Below are 21,851 nucleotides of genomic sequence, written 5' to 3' on the forward strand. Positions count from 1 at the left end.
TTAACTGGTATACATTTTAGCCATGTTATTGTTGGAGCTATCCTTGTATTCTTCACTCAAAGTATCTATAGTTCTTTAGTTACTTACATGCCTACAAGCTCTATAATGCTAAGCAAATCTAAAGGTATGTTATGCAAGATCTTTACAGAACCATTCACTATTTTATATCTACACTTTGTAGAAACCATGTGGATATTAATCCACATTACATTCTATCTCTAAATCATATAACGGTCGTAAGGTACGCCGGGGATAACAGGTCAGATAATATTGGGAGTTCTAATCCTCGGATTGTATCAGCACCTCCATGTCGGCTCATTACTCCCTTGTTATTGAACAAGATTCAGTTAGGAACGCTAGTTCACCGTCAGATGTAATACGTGAGCTGGGTTAAGAACGTCTGGAGACAGTTTGTTCCCTATCTACCATATTATCTAATTGGTTTAATTTTCTTACAAACGGCTTTTGGTTTGATTGAATTATCGCACCCAGATAACTCCATACCAGTGAACCGGTTTGTAACTCCGCTTCATATCGTACCTGAATGGTACTTTTTAGCATATTATGCGGTGTTAAAAGTAATCCCATCCAAAACCGGTGGTTTGTTAGTATTTATGTCCTCTCTCATTAACTTAGCTCTTTTATCTGAAATTCGAGCTTTGAATACTCGAATGTTGATACGACAACATTTTATGACTCGAAATGTAGTCAGTGGATGGGTAATTATTTGGGTATACAGTATGATCTTCTTGATTATTATTGGTAGTGCTATTCCACAAGCGACTTATATCTTATATGGTAGATTAGCTACTATCGTATATCTTACTACCGGATTGGTTCTATGCTTATACTAAATCAATAGTTATAATGACTACAGCTTCCAAGCAAACATGATTACCGTGATATTGAAATCCAACACTTTTAGCTGTCTTAAGCAGTCCAGTGGGGTGGTGGTGTACTGCAATCATAAAGAACTTGGTTGTCTGTATCTCATAACCGGAGTCATCTTCAGTATTCTAGGAACTATAATGTCTTTGTTTATTCGATTTGAGTGAACACATAAGATCATCGAATTTAACGGTATGCTCCTGAAAGTAACGGTACAAGCTGTAAACAAAGGACTCCTTAACTTAAACTGAGGAGTCAAGTAGGTACAAACCGTACAAGGATTAATTATGTCCATCTGTGCATCTAAGTTGAGACTATCGGTTATATATTTTAGACGCTAACTTCCCGGCTAAACTTTGACTTATTAAACCAGCCTGGGATCATAAAAGTACTATGTATGGTAAGATTGAGCGTGAACATTGGATGTCACCATGGTTATAGTTACGGTACATATATAAAATCTACAGTACGATTTGAGATTTGTTACGTGACGAGCGGTGTGTTTAAGACTAGTTTACATGCGCTCATTTTAATATGTAGTTATTTAACGAAGTTCTATTGTGCTAGCATGGTTTCGAGAACACACCAAATTTCCATGAGTCTATTCCGGGCACACCTCGTCTTTTATCGGTGTGCTCTCAATCTAAATTCATCTTATAACTTTGGTTTCTTAGTTGCAATTACCTTTGTACTCCAAATAATTACAGGTATCACTTTAGCGTTCCGATATACTTCTGAAGCATCTTGTGCATTTGCTAGTGTTCAACATCTAGTTAGAGAGGTAGCAGCAGGATGGGAATTTAGGATGTTGCATGCAACAACTGCTTCTTTCGTCTTCTTGTGTATCTTAATACACATGTCTCGAGGTATGTATAACTCCAGCTATAGTTATTTAACTACTGCTTGGATGTCTGGTTTAGTTTTATATCTACTTACTATAGCCACTGCTTTCCTCGGTTATGTACTACCATGGGGACAGATGAGTTTCTGGGGTGCTACAGTCATTACTAATCTCCTTTCTCCAATACCATATTTAGTACCTTGGTTACTCGGTGGATACTATGTATCTGATGTAACATTAAAACGATTCTTTGTATTGCACTTTATATTACCTTTTGTAGGTTGCATTCTAATTGTATTACACATCTTCTATTTACATTTAAATGGTTCTAGTAACCCTGCAGGTATTGATTCCGCACTTAAAGTAGCCTTCTATCCTCATATGTTAATGACCGATGCTAAATGTCTATCCTATCTAATTGGTTTAATTTTCTTACAAACGGCTTTTGGTTTGATTGAATTATCGCACCCAGATAACTCCATACCAGTGAACCGGTTTGTAACTCCGCTTCATATCGTACCTGAATGGTACTTTTTAGCATATTATGCGGTGTTAAAAGTAATCCCATCCAAAACCGGTGGTTTGTTAGTATTCATGTCACAACAACGATGAAACTTATTTGGTTAACATGAAGGTTCGGGATACGTGGTGTTAAAACCCCGCTGTCAATGAGATGAAACTCAACATCTGGATTACGTGGATACGTTTCAATGTTAACTTACTGAAGAGAATCTAATATGTAACTCCGTTCATGGAAATCAAAAGAGCTTTCACTGATTGTATTTATGAAACGTGATTAGTTCACCTAGCCAACACGATCCGGTTGTTTGGGAATAATATCCCTATTTAAGGGATTGATATGTGCTACAATAACACAGTCGGTACGAAGTCGAAACAAGGTAGTTGATGGTGAACCAGTGGCTGAACAAACCTTTTTTATTGATTATGCTGACTTTAGTCCCGAGAAACTACAGTTCTGCTTAAACTGAGGAGTCAAGTAGGTACAAACCGTACAAGGATTAATTATGTCCATCTGTGCATCTAAGTTGAGACTATCGGTTATATATTTTAGACGCTAACTTCCCGGCTAAACTTTGACTTATTAAACCAGCCTGGGATCATAAAAGTACTATGTATGGTAAGATTGAGCGTGGACTATCGAATGAAACAATGTGCTCCAACGCTAGTCTAAGTCTCTAACATACCTTTTACCTACAACTGTACGGAACGTAACAAACCTCCAGGCAAAGAACTTGGTATTCTGTTCTAATTCCCCGTGGTAAACACAGTCAACGAATGGCGGAAGGAGCATTCATATGTTATGCAGTGTCTTAGGAGAGATACTCTAGATTTAGCATTCATCTACAGCTACGGTAACTGTTGTGTTTAAATAGCGGTTAACCTTCCTTTTCCTTACGTACTCAGGGCATGCAATACCAATCAGATAAAACTGAAGCTAGACTCCATGTTACACTTACTAAAATGGGATTCCTAGGTTGATATAAACTACCTTTTTCTGGGGAGTATATACTACGAGTTGGACTACTGGTTTAGATCTTGAAGGTCTTTGTTTACCGGATCCAAGTTCTCTTGTGCTTTTCATGACCATCATGTTAAGTGCATTAAGTATAGTGGTATCCAGCGTATATTTGAAAAACCAACATTTGTATACAAGCTGTACGAATATCATGACATTCACTTTGGTAGTCGCCTTCTTAATGTTAGTCTGTACGGAATACACGGATCGGATTCTTGTTGGCCTGGCACCTGTTTAGTAACTGGATGAACGCTTTTGCCTGGTATGCATGGATAATACTCGACTCTTCTATAGTTAACCGCTACTGCTGTGTATATTATGTACTTACGGTAGTACTATCAAGCCTCTTCTTCCAAATAGATTTCATGGAAAACCTAAAATTCGCATGTTTGATTGACATTTAGCCGCTAATATACATCATCCAAGATATATTTATCTATCGCAGGTTCGGTCTAATGTCCCGTTGATCACATGGCTTCTGGTACTTTGAGATCATGCTTGTGTGGACGGCTAAATATATAACTCGATAACGGATCAATAGTACATCATCAACCCTCTAGATATTGACAAGCATTAATAGATTTATTAAACGACCATGAGTCCCAAACTCATCCGAGATTACCACTCTCAATAACTACTGCTTGTTGTACAATTCGCGCTACGAATTATCGCACCCAGATAACTCCATACCAGTGAACCGGTTTGTAACTCCGCTTCATATCGTACCTGAATGGTACTTTTTAGCATATTATGCGGTGTTAAAAGTAATCCCATCCAAAACCGGTGGTTTGTTAGTATTTATGTTATCAACATGTCAATGAAATATCAACAACGATGAAACTTATTTGGTTAACATAACAACATAGAAGGTAAAGCTGGATTACGTTCAAACTTTACACTGGATACGTTTCAATGTTAACTTACTAAATACCATGGGAGCGAAGAGAATCTAATATGTAACTCCGTTCATGGAAATCAAAAGAGCTTTCACTGATTGTATTTATGAAACGTGATTAGTTCACCTAGCCAACACGATCCGTTGTTTGGGAATAATATCCCTATTTAAGGGATTGATATGTGCTACAATAACACAGTCGGTACGAAGTCGAAACAAGGTAGTTGATGGTGAACCAGTCAAACCTTTTTATTGATTATGCTGACTTTAGTCCCGAGAAACTACAGTTCTGCTTAAACTGAGGAGTCAAGTAGGTACAAACCGTACAAGGATTAATTATGTCCATCTGTGCATCTAAGTTGAGACTATCGGTTATATATTTTAGACGCTAACTTCCCGGCTAAACATCCCTTTTCTTTGAAAACACTTCCCTTCTCGCCGTTAGCATGATCTCAAAGTACCAGAAGCCATGTGATCTATATAGTATAACGGGACATTAGACCGAACCTGCGATAGATAAATATATCTTGGATGATTGTATATTAGCGGCTAAATGTCAATCAAACATGCGAATTTTAGGTTTTCCATGAAATCTATTTGGAAGAAGAGGCTTGATAGTACTACCGTAAGTACATAATATACAGTCCCAGCAGTAGCGGTTAAACTATAGAAGAGTCGAGTATATCCATGCATACCAGGCGTAAAAAGCGTTCATCCAGTTACTAAACAGGTGCCAGGCCAACAGAATCCGATCCGTGTATTCCGTACAGACTAACATTAAGAAGGCGACTACCAAAGTGAATGTCATGATATTCGTACAGCTTGTATACAAATGTTGGTTTTTCAAATATACGCTGGATACCACTATACTTAATGCACTTAACATGATGGTCATGAAAAGCACAAGAGAACTTGGTAAATTGACCAGTGTCCTAAGCTCTGCAGTTAAATGTAGAGGCGTGATGAAATGATTAGTGATATTGAAATCCAACACTTTTAGCTGTCTTAAGCAGTCCAGTGGGTGGTGGTGTACTGCAATCATAAAGAACTTGGTTGTCTGTATCTCATAACCGGAGTCATCTTCAGTATTCTAGGAACTATAATGTCTTTGTTTATTCGATTTGAGTGATACAGTTCTGGATGCGGATCATTTGTACAGGAACGATAGCTACTTATAATGTGATAATAACGATACATGGCCTAGCTATGATCTTTATGTTCTTAATGCCTGCTTTGTACGGAGGATATGGTAACTTCTTTGTACCAATATATATTGGTGGTTCGGAAGTCGTTTTCCCAAGAACTAACGCGATCTCCTATTTTCTAGTACCATTAGGTTCTGTGTTGTTAACTCAAAGTATTTGTTCGAGTTTGGTAGTGGTCTTGGTTGGACAATGTATCCTCCACTAAGTACTAGCTTGATGGTGTTAAATCCAGAGGCAACTGATTGGATTATCGGAGGTCTTGCAGTACTAGGAATTAGTAGTATTTTAAGTTCTATTAACTTCCTTGGTACTTGCGTCTTCATGGGTTCTAATGCTGGTGCTAAGAACTATATTCTATATATCTGGGCTATCATATTTACTGCCCTTATGTTAGTCTTCACTCTACCTATTCTTACTGGTGGATTATTATGATCTTCTTGATCTACACGTAAACACTGAATTTTATGATTCTATGTATTCTGGTGATAGTGTACTTTATCAAACATCTATTCTGGTTCTTCGGACATCCAGAGGTATACATTCTAATTTTTACCTGCTTTTGGTGTAGTCTCGCAGACATTATCTATGTATGCTGCTAGATCTGTCTTCGGTGGACAATCTATGATCTTAGCTATGGGTTGTATTTCTATTCTAGGTTCCTTAGTATGGGCACATCATATGATGACAGTCGGTCTAGAGGTAGATACCAGAGCTTATTTCTCTGCTATGACTATTATGATTGCAATTCCTACCGGTACTAAGATTTTCAACTGGTTAGGTAACCTATATGGCTAGCCATACAACTACAAGAACTGTAGATCTATGGGCTGCTCTTAGTTTTATCCTATTGTTTACTCTAGGTGGTACTACAGGTGTAGTTATGGGTAACGCTGGTATGGATATTGCCCTACATGATACATACTATATTGTAGCTCATTTCCATTTCGTATTATCTCTTGGTGCAGTACTAGCTACTATATGTGGCTTTATCTTCTATAGCAGAGATATGTTCGGAGATACTGTAAATCTATTCCATGTAAATACCGGTGCTTCTCCATATTTAAGCATCTGGTTTGTAGTCTTCTTAGGTAGTATCTTATTAATTTTCATCCCTATGCATATACTTGGTTTCAAACGTTATGCCAAGAAGGATACCAGATTACCCTGATTATCTTTGTTATATTAATACATGGTGTTTCAATTGGTTCTATATCCACAATAGTTATCATCTTAACTATGCTCTGCTAATGCACTTAACATGATGGTCATGAAAAGCACAAGAGAACTTGGATCCGGTAAACAAAGACCTTCAAGATCTAAACCAGTAGTCCAACTCGTAGTATATACTCCCCAGAAAAAGGTAGTTTATATCAACCTAGGAATCCCATTTTAGTAAGTGTAACATGGAGTCTAGCTTCAGTTGTTATCTGATTGGTATTGCATGCCTGGTGACTTAGAATATGATTCTTATTAATGGGAGCACAGTTCCCTGGGTATCAATCCAGTGCTCTGCCTTGGGCATTGAAACTAACCCACAGTTCAACCCTGTATTATAAAATCCAGTAGACTCATGTCCTTGTCGTTTATATAAATCTATTAATGCTTGTCAAGTTCCTTGTATCTAGTTAGCTCACTGCGTACTTAGGATCAGACAAAAGAGTTCACTAATGGTACTAGAAAATAGGAGATCGCGTTAGTTCTTGGGAAAACGACTTCCGAACCACCAATATATATTGGTACAAAGAAGTTACCATATCCTCCGTACAAAGCAGGCATTAAGAACATAAAGATCATAGCTAGGCCATGTATCGTTATTATCACATTATAAGTAGCTATCGTCTCTGTACAAATGATCCGCGATCCAGAACTGTATAACTCAAATCGAATAAACAAAGACATTATAGTTCCTAGAATACTGAAGATGACTCGGTTATGAGATACAGACAACCAAGTTCTTTATGATTGCAGTACACCACCACCCCACTGGACTGCTTAAGACAGCTAAAAGTGTTGGATTTCAATATCACGGTAATCATGTTTGCTTGGAAGCTGTAGTCATTATAACTATTGATTTAGTATAAGCATAGAACCAATCCGGTAGTAAGATATACGATAGTAGCTAATCTACCATATAAGATATAAGTCGCTTGTGGAATAGCACTACCAATAATAATCAAGAAGATCATACTGTATACCCAAATAATTACCATCCACTGACTACATTTCGAGTCATAAAATGTTGTCGTATCAACATTCGAGTATTCAAAGCTCGAATTTCAGATAAAAGAGCTAAGTTAATGAGAGAGGACATAAATACTAACAAACCACCGGTTTTGGATGGGATTACTTTTAACACCGCATAATATGCTAAAAAGTACCATTCAGGTACGATATGAAGCGGAGTTACAAACCGGTTCACTGGTATGGAGTTATCTGGGTGCGATAATTCGACATAGCTGTGATGTTAAGGAGCATAGGAGATGCTACACGCCTTTAATTGGTACTGCATTGATATAATTATCGTACAAGCACTCAGCTAGTTATTGAGAGACACTCACGAGCCAAAACCATAACTTCGTAATCTCAATGGTTTGTGATAGAACCATAACACAATGATCTTTACACAGTTCAACCCTGTATTATAAAATCCAGTAGACTCATGTCCTTGTCGTTTATATAAATCTATTAATGCTTGTCAAGTTCCTTGTATCTAGTGTTGATGTACAACAGACGCTCTCCTTGTTCCACTACCTAACCATAATCTATTGTTCCAGATATTAAGGAATGTACGCTTCATATAACTACACAACGTTATGCCAAGAAGGATACCAGATTACCCTGATTATCTTTGTTATATTAATACATGGTGTTCAATTGGTTCTATATCCACAATAGTTATCATCTTAACTATGCTCTGCTAATGCACTTAACATGATGGTCATGAAAAGCACAAGAGAACTTGGATCCGGTAAACAAAGACCTTCAAGATCTAAACCAGTAGTCCAACTCGTAGTATATACTCCCCAGAAAAAGGTAGTTTATATCAACCTAGGAATCCCATTTTAGTAAGTGTAACATGGAGTCTAGCTTCAGTTGTTATCTGATTGGTATTGCATGCCTGGTGACTTAGAATATGATTCTTATTAATGGGAGCACAGTTCCCTGGGTATCCAATCCAGTGCTCTGCCTTGGCATTGAAACTAACCCACAGTTCAACCCTGTATTATAAAATCCAGTAGACTCATGTCCTTGTCGTTTATATAAATCTATTAATGCTTGTCAAGTTCCTTGTATCTAGTTAGCTCACTGCGTACTTAGGATCAGACCAAAAGAGTTCACTAATGGTACTAGAAAATAGGAGATCGCGTTAGTTCTTGGGAAAACGACTTCCGAACCACCAATATATATTGGTACAAAGAAGTTACCATATCCTCCGTACAAAGCAGCATTAAGAACATAAAGATCATAGCTAGGCCATGTATCGTTATTATCACATTATAAGTAGCTATCGTCTCTGTACAAATGATCCGCGATCCAGAAACTGTATTAACTCAAATCGAATAAACAAAGACATTATAGTTCCTAGAATACTGAAGATGACTCCGGTTATGAGATACAGACAACCAAGTTCTTTTATGATTGCAGTACACCACCACCCCACTGGACTGCTTAAGACAGCTAAAAGTGTTGGATTTCAATATCACGGTAATCATGTTTGCTTGGAAGCTGTAGTCATTATAACTATTGATTTAGTATAAGCATAGAACCAATCCGGTAGTAAGATATACGATAGTAGCTAATCTACCATATAAGATATAAGTCGCTTGTGGAATAGCACTACCAATAATAATCAAGAAGATCATACTGTATACCCAAATAATTACCCATCCACTGACTACATTTCGAGTCATAAAATGTTGTCGTATCAACATTCGAGTATTCAAAGCTCGAATTTCAGATAAAAGAGCTAAGTTAATGAGAGAGGACATAAATACTAACAAACCACCGGTTTTGGATGGGATTACTTTTAACACCGCATAATATGCTAAAAAGTACCATTCAGGTACGATATGAAGCGGAGTTACAAACCGGTTCACTGGTATGGAGTTATCTGGGTGCGATAATTCAATCAAACCAAAAGCCGTTTGTAAGAAAATTAAACCAATTAGATAGGATAGACATTTAGCATCGGTCATTAACATATGAGGATAGAAGGCTACTTTAAGTGCGGAATCAATACCTGCAGGGTTACTAGAACCATTTAAATGTAAATAGAAGATGTGTAATACAATTAGAATGCAACCTACAAAAGGTAATATAAAGTGCAATACAAAGAATCGTTTTAATGTTACATCAGATACATAGTATCCACCGAGTAACCAAGGTACTAAATATGGTATTGGAGAAAGGAGATTAGTAATGACTGTAGCACCCCAGAAACTCATCTGTCCCCATGGTAGTACATAACCGAGGAAAGCAGTGGCTATAGTAAGTAGATATAAAACTAAACCAGACATCCAAGCAGTAGTTAAATAACTATAGCTGGAGTTATACATACCTCGAGACATGTGTATTAAGATACACAAGAAGACGAAAGAAGCAGTTGTTGCATGCAACATCCTAAATTCCCATCCTGCTGCTACCTCTCTAACTAGATGTTGAACACTAGCAAATGCACAAGATGCTTCAGAAGTATATCGGAACGCTAAAGTGATACCTGTAATTATTTGGAGTACAAAGGTAATTGCAACTAAGAAACCAAAGTTATAAGATGAATTTAGATTGAGAGCACACCGATAAAAGACGAGGTGTGCCCGGAATAGACTCATGGAAATTTGGTGTGTTCTCGAAACCATGCTAGCACAATAGAACTTCGTTAAATAACTACATATTAAAATGAGCGCATGTAAACTAGTCTTAAACACACCGCTCGTCACGTAACAAATCTCAAATCGTACTGTAGATTTTATATATGTACCGTAACTATAACCATGGTGACATCCAATGTTCACGCTCATGGATTCAGTGTCCAGGACTACCTGGCGCTTAATAACGATTCCGTCTTCCAGCTTCCAAGCAAACATGATTACCGTGATATTGAAATCCAACACTTTTAGCTGTCTTAAGCAGTCCAGTGGGTGGTGGTGTACTGCAATCATAAAGAACTTGGTTGTCTGTATCTCATAACCGGAGTCATCTTCAGTATTCTAGGAACTATAATGTCTTTGTTTATTCGATTTGAGTTATACAGTTCTGGATCGCGGATCATTTGTACAGAGACGATAGCTACTTATAATGTGATAATAACGATACATGGCCTAGCTATGATCTTTATGTTCTTAATGCCTGCTTTGTACGGAGGATATGGTAACTTCTTTGTACCAATATATATTGGTGGTTCGGAAGTCGTTTTCCCAAGAACTAACGCGATCTCCTATTTTCTAGTACCATTAGTGAACTCTTTTGGTCTGATCCTAAGTACGCAGTGAGCTAACTAGATACAAGGAACTTGACAAGCATTAATAGATTTATATAAACGACAAGGACATGAGTCTACTGGATTTTATAATACAGGGTTGAACTGTGGGTTAGTTTCAATGCCCAAGGCAGAGCACTGGATTGGATACCCAGGGAACTGTGCTCCATTAATAAGAATCATATTCTAAGTCACCAGGCATGCAATACCAATCAGATAACAACTGAAGCTAGACTCCATGTTACACTTACTAAAATGGGATTCCTAGGTTGATATAAACTACCTTTTTCTGGGGAGTATATACTACGAGTTGGACTACTGGTTTAGATCTTGAAGGTCTTTGTTTACCGGATCCAAGTTCTCTTGTGCTTTTCATGACCATCATGTTAAGTGCATTAGCAGAGCATAGTTAAGATGATAACTATTGTGGATATAGAACCAATTGAACACCATGTATTAATATAACAAAGATAATCAGGGTAATCTGGTATCCTTCTTGGCATAACGTTGTGTAGTTATATGAAGCGTACATTCCTTAATATCTGGAACAATAGATTATGGTTAGGTAGTGGAACAAGGAGAGCGTCTGTTGTACATCAACACTAGATACTGCTAATACCACTGTAGAGGTATAGTATATAATCCCTGCCCGGTGCAGTAAAATGTAAACGGCGGCTGTATTATGACGGTCCAAAGGTAGGTAAATCCTTGTCGGGTAATTATCGTCGTGCGTGAAAGTTGGTCCGACTCTTCACATGTCGTTTATCTAAAACTTTCTTAAATAGAATTATCTTTGAATATGAGGATCCAGATGGCCCGACGGTTAGACCCTGAGCACCTTTACATCCCTTAAATCATATACAGGATCAAATCTTCCTTGAGCGACTCGACAGGCACTAGAGATAGCGTGAAAGCTCTTTTGATTTCCATGAACGGAGTTACATATTAGATTCTCTTCGCTCCCATGGTATTTAGTAAGTTAACATTGAAACGTATCCAGTGTAAAGTTTGAACGTAATCCAGCTTTACCTTCTATGTTGTTATGTTAACCAAATAAGTTTCATCGTTGTTGATATTTCATTGACATGTTGATAACATAAATACTAACAAACCACCGGTTTTGGATGGGATTACTTTTAACACCGCATAATATGCTAAAAAGTACCATTCAGGTACGATATGAAGCGGAGTTACAAACCGGTTCACTGGTATGGAGTTATCTGGGTGCGATAATTCAATCAAACCAAAAGCCGTTTGTAAGAAAATTAAACCAATTAGATAATATGGTAGATAGGGAACAAACTGTCTCCAGACGTTCTTAACCCAGCTCACGTATTACATCTGACGGTGAACTAGCGTTCCTAACTGAATCTTGTTCAATAACAAGGGAGTAATGAGCCGACATGGAGGTGCTGATACAATCCGAGGATTAGAACTCCCAATATTATCTGACCTGTTATCCCCGGCGTACCTTACGACCGTTATATGATTTAGAGATAGAATGTAATGTGGATTAATATCCACATGGTTTCTACAAAGTGTAGATATAAAATAGTGAATGGTTCTGTAAAGATCTTGCATAACATACCTTTAGATTTGCTTAGCATTATAGAGCTTGTAGGCATGTAAGTAACTAAAGAACTATAGATACTTTGAGTGAAGAATACAAGGATAGCTCCAACAATAACATGGCTAAAATGTATACCAGTTAAGATGAAAAGTCCATTACCAAATGCATTATCATTAATATAAAGAGATAGTCCTAAGTATTCCGTACAGACTAACATTAAGAAGGCGACTACCAAAGTGAATGTCATGATATTCGTACAGCTTGTATACAAATGTTGGTTTTTCAAATATACGCTGGATACCACTATACTTAATGCACTTAACATGATGGTCATGAAAAGCACAAGAGAACTTGGATCCGGTAAACAAAGACCTTCAAGATCTAAACCAGTAGTCCAACTCGTAGTATATACTCCCCAGAAAAGGTAGTTTATATCAACCTAGGAATCCCATTTTAGTAAGTGTAACATGGAGTCTAGCTTCAGTTGTTATCTGATTGGTATTGCATGCCTGGTGACTTAGAATATGATTCTTATTAATGGGAGCACAGTTCCCTGGGTATCCAATCCAGTGCTCTGCCTTGGGCATTGAAACTAACCCACAGTTCAACCCTGTATTATAAAATCCAGTAGACTCATGTCCTTGTCGTTTATATAAATCTATTAATGCTTGTCAAGTTCCTTGTATCTAGTGTTGATGTACAACAGACGCTCTCCTTGTTCCACTACCTAACCATAATCTATTGTTCCAGATATTAAGGAATGTACGCTTCATATAACTACACAACGTTATGCCAAGAAGGATACCAGATTACCCTGATTATCTTTGTTATATTAATACATGGTGTTCAATTGGTTCTATATCCACAATAGTTATCATCTTAACTATGCTCTGCATTAAGTATAGTGGTATCCAGCGTATATTTGAAAAACCAACATTTGTATACAAGCTGTACGAATATCATGACATTCACTTTGGTAGTCGCCTTCTTAATGTTAGTCTGTACGGAATACTTAGGACTATCTCTTTATATTAATGATAATGCATTTGGTAATGGACTTTTCATCTTAACTGGTATACATTTTAGCCATGTTATTGTTGGAGCTATCCTTGTATTCTTCACTCAAAGTATCTATAGTTCTTTAGTTACTTACATGCCTACAAGCTCTATAATGCTAAGCAAATCTAAAGGTATGTTATGCAAGATCTTTACAGAACCATTCACTATTTTATATCTACACTTTGTAGAAACCATGTGGATATTAATCCACATTACATTCTATCTCTAAATCATATAACGGTCGTAAGGTACGCCGGGGATAACAGGTCAGATAATATTGGGAGTTCTAATCCTCGGATTGTATCAGCACCTCCATGTCGGCTCATTACTCCCTTGTTATTGAACAAGATTCAGTTAGGAACGCTAGTTCACCGTCAGATGTAATACGTGAGCTGGGTTAAGAACGTCTGGAGACAGTTTGTTCCCTATCTACCATATTATCTAATTGGTTTAATTTTCTTACAAACGGCTTTTGGTTTGATTGAATTATCGCACCCAGATAACTCCATACCAGTGAACCGGTTTGTAACTCCGCTTCATATCGTACCTGAATGGTACTTTTTAGCATATTATGCGGTGTTAAAAGTAATCCCATCCAAAACCGGTGGTTTGTTAGTATTTATGTCCTCTCTCATTAACTTAGCTCTTTTATCTGAAATTCGAGCTTTGAATACTCGAATGTTGATACGACAACATTTTATGACTCGAAATGTAGTCAGTGGATGGGTAATTATTTGGGTATACAGTATGATCTTCTTGATTATTATTGGTAGTGCTATTCCACAAGCGACTTATATCTTATATGGTAGATTAGCTACTATCGTATATCTTACTACCGGATTGGTTCTATGCTTATACTAAATCAATAGTTATAATGACTACAGCTTCCAAGCAAACATGATTACCGTGATATTGAAATCCAACACTTTTAGCTGTCTTAAGCAGTCCAGTGGGGTGGTGGTGTACTGCAATCATAAAGAACTTGGTTGTCTGTATCTCATAACCGGAGTCATCTTCAGTATTCTAGGAACTATAATGTCTTTGTTTATTCGATTTGAGTTATACAGTTCTGGATCGCGGATCATTTGTACAGAGACGATAGCTACTTATAATGTGATAATAACGATACATGGCCTAGCTATGATCTTTATGTTCTTAATGCCTGCTTTGTACGGAGGATATGGTAACTTCTTTGTACCAATATATATTGGTGGTTCGGAAGTCGTTTTCCCAAGAACTAACGCGATCTCCTATTTTCTAGTACCATTAGGTTCTGTGTTGTTAACTCAAAGTATTTGTTCCGAGTTTGGTAGTGGTCTTGGTTGGACAATGTATCCTCCACTAAGTACTAGCTTGATGGTGTTAAATCCAGAGGCAACTGATTGGATTATCGGAGGTCTTGCAGTACTAGGAATTAGTAGTATTTTAAGTTCTATTAACTTCCTTGGTACTTGCGTCTTCATGGGTTCTAATGCTGGTGCTAAGAACTATATTCTATATATCTGGGCTATCATATTTACTGCCCTTATGTTAGTCTTCACTCTACCTATTCTTACTGGTGGATTAGTTATGATCCTTCTTGATCTACACGTAAACACTGAATTTTATGATTCTATGTATTCTGGTGATAGTGTACTTTATCAACATCTATTCTGGTTCTTCGGACATCCAGAGGTATACATTCTAATTTTACCTGCTTTTGGTGTAGTCTCGCAGACATTATCTATGTATGCTGCTAGATCTGTCTTCGGTGGACAATCTATGATCTTAGCTATGGGTTGTATTTCTATTCTAGGTTCCTTAGTATGGGCACATCATATGATGACAGTCGGTCTAGAGGTAGATACCAGAGCTTATTTCTCTGCTATGACTATTATGATTGCAATTCCTACCGGTACTAAGATTTTCAACTGGTTAGGTACCTATATGGCTAGCCATACAACTACAAGAACTGTAGATCTATGGGCTGCTCTTAGTTTTATCCTATTGTTTACTCTAGGTGGTACTACAGGTGTAGTTATGGGTAACGCTGGTATGGATATTGCCCTACATGATACATACTATATTGTAGCTCATTTCCATTTCGTATTATCTCTTGGTGCAGTACTAGCTACTATATGTGGCTTTATCTTCTATAGCAGAGATATGTTCGGAGATACTGTAAATCTATTCCATGTAAATACCGGTGCTTCTCCATATTTAAGCATCTGGTTTGTAGTCTTCTTAGGTAGTATCTTATTAATTTTCATCCCTATGCATATACTTGGTTTCAACGTTATGCCAAGAAGGATACCAGATTACCCTGATTATCTTTGTTATATTAATACATGGTGTTCAATTGGTTCTATATCCACAATAGTTATCATCTTAACTATGCTCTGCTAATGCACTTAACATGATGGTCATGAAAAGCACAAGAGAACTTGGATCCGGTAAACAAAGACCTTCAAGATCTAAACCAGTAGTCCAACTCGTAGTATATACTCCCCAGAAAAAGCTGATAAATAATCCTGTCTCAGAGATGATAACTCAAGTACGATGCTACTGATTAGACTAGCATCTGAGTAGTAGTTTTCTCTCGCTGTTAAGATGAGTGAGAACAAGAATCCATATATTACGCCTAGAACATAACCGATGTGGAATAATCTTAATGTAGTAGGATATTGAAATCCAACACTTTTAGCTGTCTTAAGCAGTCCAGTGGGGTGGTGTGTACTGCAATCATAAAGAACTTGGTTGTCTGTATCTCATAACCGAGTCATCTTCAGTATTCTAGGAACTATAATGTCTTTGTTTATTCGATTTGAGTTATACAGTTCTGGATCGCGGATCATTTGTACAGAGACGATAGCTACTTATAATGTGATAATAACGATACATGGCCTAGCTATGATCTTTATGTTCTTAATGCCTGCTTTGTACGGAGGATATGGTAACTTCTTTGTACCAATATATATTGGTGGTTCGGAAGTCGTTTTCCCAAGAACTAACGCGATCTCCTATTTTCTAGTACCATTAGGTTCTGTGTTGTTAACTCAAAGTATTTGTTCCGAGTTTGGTAGTGGTCTTGGTTGGACAATGTATCCTCCACTAAGTACTAGCTTGATGGTGTTAAATCCAGAGGCAACTGATTGGATTATCGGAGGTCTTGCAGTACTAGGAATTAGTAGTATTTTAAGTTCTATTAACTTCTTGGTACTTGCGTCTTCATGGGTTCTAATGCTGGTGCTAAGAACTATATTCTATATATCTGGGCTATCATATTTACTGCCCTTATGTTAGTCTTCACTCTACCTATTCTTACTGGTGGATTAGTTATGATCCTTCTTGATCTACACGTAAACACTGAATTTTATGATTCTATGTATTCTGGTGATAGTGTACTTTATCAACATCTATTCTGGTTCTTCGGACATCCAGAGGTATACATTCTAATTTTACCTGCTTTTGGTGTAGTCTCGCAGACATTATCTATGTATGCTGCTAGATCTGTCTTCGGTGGACAATCTATGATCTTAGCTATGGGTTGTATTTCTATTCTAGGTTCCTTAGTATGGGCACATCATATGATGACAGTCGGTCTAGAGGTAGATACCAGAGCTTATTTCTCTGCTATGACTATTATGATTGCAATTCCTACCGGTACTAAGATTTTCAACTGGTTAGGTACCTATATGGCTAGCCATACAACTACAAGAACTGTAGATCTATGGGCTGCTCTTAGTTTTATCCTATTGTTTACTCTAGGTGGTACTACAGGTGTAGTTATGGGTAACGCTGGTATGGATATTGCCCTACATGATACATACTATATTGTAGCTCATTTCCATTTCGTATTATCTCTTGGTGCAGTACTAGCTACTATATGTGGCTTTATCTTCTATAGCAGAGATATGTTCGGAGATACTGTAAATCTATTCCATGTAAATACCGGTGCTTTCTCCATATTTAAGCATCTGGTTGTAGTCTTCTTAGGTAGTATCTTATTAATTTTCATCCCTATGCATATACTTGGTTTCAACGTTATTGCCAAGAAGGATACCAGATTACCCTGATTATCTTTGTTATATTAATACATGGTGTTCAATTGGTTCTATATCCACAATAGTTATCATCTTAACTATGCTCTGCATTAAGTATAGTGGTATCCAGCGTATATTTGAAAAACCAACATTTGTATACAAGCTGTACGAATATCATGACATTCACTTTGGTAGTCGCCTTCTTAATGTTAGTCTGTACGGAATACACGGATCGGATTCTTGTTGGCCTGGCACCTGTTTAGTAACTGGATGAACGCTTTTTACGCCTGGTATGCATGGATAATACTCGACTCTTCTATAGTTTAACCGCTACTGCTGGGACTGTATATTATGTACTTACGGTAGTACTATCAAGCCTCTTCTTCCAAATAGATTTCATGGAAAACCTAAAATTCGCATGTTTGATTGACATTTAGCCGCTAATATACAATCATCCAAGATATATTTATCTATCGCAGGTTCGGTCTAATGTCCCGTTATACTATATAGATCACATGGCTTCTGGTACTTTGAGATCATGCTAACGGCGAGAAGGGAAGTGTGTTTCAAAGAAAAGGGATGTTTAGCCGGGAAGTTAGCGTCTAAAATATATACCGATAGTCTCAACTTAGATGCACAGATGGACATAATTAATCCTTGTACGGTTTGTACCTACTTGACTCCTCAGTTTAAGCAGAACTGTAGTTTCTCGGGACTTAAAGTCAGCATAATCAATAAAAAGGTTTGTTCAGCCACTGGTTCACCATCAACTACCTTGTTTCGACTTCGTACCGACTGTGTTATTGTAGCACATATCAATCCCTTAAATAGGGATATTATTCCCAAACAACGGATCGTGTTGGCTAGGTGAACTAATCACGTTTCATAAATACAATCAGTGAAAGCTCTTTTGATTTCCATGAACGGAGTTACATATTAGATTCTCTTCGCTCCATGGTATTTAGTAAGTTAACATTGAAACGTATCCAGTGTAAAGTTTGAACGTAATCCAGCTTTACCTTCTATGTTGTTATGTTAACCAAATAAGTTTCATCGTTGTTGATATTTCATTGACATGTTGATAACATAAATACTAACAAACCACCGGTTTTGGATGGGATTACTTTTAACACCGCATAATATGCTAAAAAGTACCATTCAGGTACGATATGAAGCGGAGTTACAAACCGGTTCACTGGTATGGAGTTATCTGGGTGCGATAATTTCAATCAAACAAAAGCCGTTTGTAAGAAAATTAAACCCAATTAGATAGGATAGACATTTAGCATCGGTCATTAACATATGAGGATAGAAGGCTACTTTAAGTGCGGAATCAATACCTGCAGGGTTACTAGAACCATTTAAATGTAAATAGAAGATGTGTAATACAATTAGAATGCAACCTACAAAAGGTAATATAAAGTGCAATACAAAGAATCGTTTTAATGTTTACATCAGATACATAGTATCCACGAGTAACCAAGGTACTAAATATGGTATTGGAGAAAGGAGATTAGTAATGACTGTAGCACCCAGAAACTCATCTGTCCCATGGTAGTACATAACCGAGGAAAGCAGTGGCTATAGTAAGTAGATATAAAACTAAACCAGACATCCAAGCAGTAGTTAAATAACTATAGCTGGAGTTATACATACCTCGAGACATGTGTATTAAGATACACAAGAAGACGAAAGAAGCAGTTGTTGCATGCAACATCCTAAATTCCCATCCTGCTGCTACCTCTCTAACTAGATGTTGAACACTAGCAAATGCACAAGATGCTTCAGAAGTATATCGGAACGCTAAAGTGATACCTGTAATTATTTGGAGTACAAAGGTAATTGCAACTAAGAAACCAAAGTTATAAGATGAATTTAGATTGAGAGCACACCGATAAAAGACGAGGTGTGCCCGGAATAGACTCATGGAAATTTGGTGTGTTCTCGACCATGCATAGCAAATAGAACTTCGTTATAACTACATATTAATGAGCGATGTAAATAGTCTTAAACACACGCTCGTACGTACAATCTCAATCGTACTGTGATTTTATATATGTACGTCTATAACTGGTGACATCCAATGTCACGCTCATGGATTCAGTGTCCAGGACTACCTGGCGCTTAATAAAACGATTCCGTCTTCCAGCTTCCAAGCAAACATGATTACCGTGATATTGAAATCCAACACTTTTAGCTGTCTTAAGCAGTCCAGTGGGGTGGTGGTGTACTGCAATCATAAAGAACTTGGTTGTCTGTATCTCATAACCGGAGTCATCTTCAGTATTCTAGGAACTATAATGTCTTTGTTTATTCGATTTGAGTTATACAGTTCTGGATCGCGGATCATTTGTACAGAGACGATAGCTACTTATAATGTGATAATAACGATACATGGCCTAGCTATGATCTTTTATGTTCTTAATGCCTGCTTTGTACGGAGGATATGGTAACTTCTTTGTACCAATATATTGGTGGTTCGGAAGTCGTTTTCCAAGAACTAACGCGATCTCCTATTTTCTAGTACCATTAGGTTCTGTGTTGTTAACTCAAAGTATTTGTTCCGAGTTTGGTAGTGGTCTTGGTTGGACAATGTATCCTCCACTAAGTACTAGCTTGATGGTGTTAAATCCAGAGGCAACTGATTGGATTATCGGAGGTCTTGCAGTACTAGGAATTAGTAGTATTTTAAGTTCTATTAACTTCCTTGGTACTTGCGTCTTCATGGGTTCTAATGCTGGTGCTAAGAACTATATTCTATATATCTGGGCTATCATATTTACTGCCCTTATGTTAGTCTTCACTCTACCTATTCTTACTGGTGGATTAGTTATGATCCTTCTTGATCTACACGTAAACACTGAATTTTATGATTCTATGTATTCTGGTGATAGTGTACTTTATCAACATCTATTCTGGTTCTTCGGACATCCAGAGGTATACATTCTAATTTTACCTGCTTTTGGTGTAGTCTCGCAGACATTATCTATGTATGCTGCTAGATCTGTCTTCGGTGGACAATCTATGATCTTAGCTATGGGTTGTATTTCTATTCTAGGTTCCTTAGTATGGGCACATCATATGATGACAGTCGGTCTAGAGTAGATACCAGAGCTTATTTCTCTGCTATGACTATTATGATTGCAATTCCTACCGGTACTAAGATTTTCAACTGGTTAGGTACCTATATGGCTAGCCATACAAACTACAAGAACTGTAGATCTATGGGCTGCTCTTAGTTTTATCCTATTGTTTACTCTAGGTGGTACTACAGGTGTAGTTATGGGTAACGCTGGTATGGATATTGCCCTACATGATACATACTATATTGTAGCTCATTTCCATTTCGTATTATCTCTTGGTGCAGTACTAGCTACTATATGTGGCTTTATCTTCTATAGCAGAGATATGTTCGGAGATACTGTAAATCTATTCCATGTAAATACCGGTGCTTCTCCATATTTAAGCATCTGGTTTGTAGTCTTCTTAGGTAGTATCTTATTAATTTTCATCCCTATGCATATACTTGGTTTCAACGTTATGCCAAGAAGGATACCAGATTACCCTGATTATCTTTGTTATATTAATACATGGTGTTCAATTGGTTCTATATCCACAATAGTTATCATCTTAACTATGCTCTGCATTAAGTATAGTGGTATCCAGCGTATATTTGAAAACCAACATTTGTATACAAGCTGTACGAATATCATGACATTCACTTTGGTAGTCGCCTTCTTAATGTTAGTCTGTACGGAATACACGGATCGGATTCTTGTTGGCCTGGCACCTGTTTAGTAACTGGATGAACGCTTTTTACGCCTGGTATGCATGGATAATACTCGACTCTTCTATAGTTTAACCGCTACTGCTGGACTGTATATTATGTACTTACGGTAGTACTATCAAGCCTCTTCTTCCAAATAGATTTCATGGAAAACCTAAAATTCGCATGTTTGATTGACATTTAGCCGCTAATATACAATCATCCAAGATATATTTATCTATCGCAGGTTCGGTCTAATGTCCCGTTATACTATATAGATCACATGGCTTGGTACTTTGAGATCATGCTAACGGCGAGAAGGGAAGTGTGTTTCAATAACTAGCTGAGTGCTTGTACGGAGGATATGGTAACTTCTTTGTACCAATATATATTGGTGGTTCGGAAGTCGTTTTCCCAAGAACTAACGCGATCTCCTATTTTCTAGTACCATTAGTGAACTCTTTTGGTCTGATCCTAAGTACGCAGTGAGCTAACTAGATACAAGGAACTTGACAAGCATTAATAGATTTATATAAACGACAAGGACATGAGTCTACTGGATTTTATAATACAGGGTTGAACTGTGGGTGTT

General features: G+C 37.3%; 12 protein-coding genes across 12 annotated transcripts; 8 read left to right on the forward strand and 4 right to left on the reverse strand.

Annotated features, from left to right (window-relative positions):
- Nucleotides 1–307: 307 nt before the first annotated feature.
- Nucleotides 308–854, forward strand: BESB_058010 (uncharacterized protein; the record flags this gene model as incomplete). The annotated part of the gene is made up of 2 exons (XM_029364215.1): nt 308–346; nt 411–854. 2 exons carry the CDS (start codon nt 308–310, stop codon nt 852–854), a joined length of 483 nt encoding a protein of 160 aa, XP_029214943.1.
- A 629-nt stretch (nt 855–1,483) lies between these two features.
- Nucleotides 1,484–2,341, forward strand: BESB_058020 (uncharacterized protein; the record flags this gene model as incomplete). The annotated part of the gene is made up of 1 exon (XM_029364216.1): nt 1,484–2,341. The coding sequence occupies one exon, from the start codon at nt 1,484–1,486 to the stop codon at nt 2,339–2,341; it is 858 nt and encodes a 285-aa protein (XP_029214944.1).
- A 523-nt stretch (nt 2,342–2,864) lies between these two features.
- Nucleotides 2,865–4,087, forward strand: BESB_058030 (uncharacterized protein; the record flags this gene model as incomplete). The annotated part of the gene is made up of 2 exons (XM_029364217.1): nt 2,865–2,867; nt 3,884–4,087. 2 exons carry the CDS (start codon nt 2,865–2,867, stop codon nt 4,085–4,087), a joined length of 207 nt encoding a protein of 68 aa, XP_029214945.1.
- A 1,053-nt stretch (nt 4,088–5,140) lies between these two features.
- BESB_058110 (uncharacterized protein) lies at nt 5,141–6,611 on the forward strand. The gene has a single exon (XM_029364225.1). The coding sequence runs from the start codon at nt 6,154–6,156 to the stop codon at nt 6,532–6,534; it is 381 nt and encodes a 126-aa protein (XP_029214946.1). The 5' UTR covers nt 5,141–6,153; the 3' UTR covers nt 6,535–6,611.
- Nucleotides 6,612–9,115: 2,504 nt separating this feature from the next.
- On the reverse strand, nt 9,116–10,195 carry BESB_058040 (uncharacterized protein; the record flags this gene model as incomplete). The annotated part of the gene is made up of 1 exon (XM_029364218.1): nt 9,116–10,195. One exon carries the CDS (start codon nt 10,193–10,195, stop codon nt 9,116–9,118), a length of 1,080 nt encoding a protein of 359 aa, XP_029214947.1.
- A 1,724-nt stretch (nt 10,196–11,919) lies between these two features.
- BESB_058050 (uncharacterized protein) lies at nt 11,920–12,247 on the reverse strand (the record flags this gene model as incomplete). Its single annotated transcript, XM_029364219.1, has 2 exons — nt 11,920–12,144; nt 12,209–12,247. 2 exons carry the CDS (start codon nt 12,245–12,247, stop codon nt 11,920–11,922), a joined length of 264 nt encoding a protein of 87 aa, XP_029214948.1.
- Nucleotides 12,248–12,332: 85 nt separating this feature from the next.
- BESB_058060 (uncharacterized protein) lies at nt 12,333–12,746 on the reverse strand (the record flags this gene model as incomplete). Its single annotated transcript, XM_029364220.1, has 1 exon — nt 12,333–12,746. One exon carries the CDS (start codon nt 12,744–12,746, stop codon nt 12,333–12,335), a length of 414 nt encoding a protein of 137 aa, XP_029214949.1.
- A 551-nt stretch (nt 12,747–13,297) lies between these two features.
- On the forward strand, nt 13,298–14,332 carry BESB_058070 (uncharacterized protein; the record flags this gene model as incomplete). Its single annotated transcript, XM_029364221.1, has 2 exons — nt 13,298–13,413; nt 13,864–14,332. 2 exons carry the CDS (start codon nt 13,298–13,300, stop codon nt 14,330–14,332), a joined length of 585 nt encoding a protein of 194 aa, XP_029214950.1.
- Nucleotides 14,333–14,368: 36 nt separating this feature from the next.
- BESB_058080 (uncharacterized protein) lies at nt 14,369–15,856 on the forward strand (the record flags this gene model as incomplete). The annotated part of the gene is made up of 1 exon (XM_029364222.1): nt 14,369–15,856. One exon carries the CDS (start codon nt 14,369–14,371, stop codon nt 15,854–15,856), a length of 1,488 nt encoding a protein of 495 aa, XP_029214951.1.
- Nucleotides 15,857–16,117: 261 nt separating this feature from the next.
- On the forward strand, nt 16,118–17,602 carry BESB_058090 (uncharacterized protein). The gene has a single exon (XM_029364223.1). It carries the CDS (start codon nt 16,256–16,258, stop codon nt 16,751–16,753), a length of 498 nt encoding a protein of 165 aa, XP_029214952.1. The 5' UTR covers nt 16,118–16,255; the 3' UTR covers nt 16,754–17,602.
- A 966-nt stretch (nt 17,603–18,568) lies between these two features.
- Nucleotides 18,569–19,420, reverse strand: BESB_058100 (uncharacterized protein; the record flags this gene model as incomplete). Its single annotated transcript, XM_029364224.1, has 1 exon — nt 18,569–19,420. One exon carries the CDS (start codon nt 19,418–19,420, stop codon nt 19,034–19,036), a length of 387 nt encoding a protein of 128 aa, XP_029214953.1. The 3' UTR covers nt 18,569–19,033.
- A 280-nt stretch (nt 19,421–19,700) lies between these two features.
- BESB_058120 (uncharacterized protein) lies at nt 19,701–21,138 on the forward strand. The gene has a single exon (XM_029364226.1). It carries the CDS (start codon nt 19,909–19,911, stop codon nt 20,596–20,598), a length of 690 nt encoding a protein of 229 aa, XP_029214954.1. The 5' UTR covers nt 19,701–19,908; the 3' UTR covers nt 20,599–21,138.
- Nucleotides 21,139–21,851: the final 713 nt, after the last annotated feature.

This window comes from Besnoitia besnoiti (assembly GCF_002563875.1).
Source record: "Besnoitia besnoiti strain Bb-Ger1 chromosome Unknown contig00043, whole genome shotgun sequence".
Taxonomy (NCBI): Eukaryota; Apicomplexa; class Conoidasida; order Eucoccidiorida; family Sarcocystidae; genus Besnoitia; species Besnoitia besnoiti.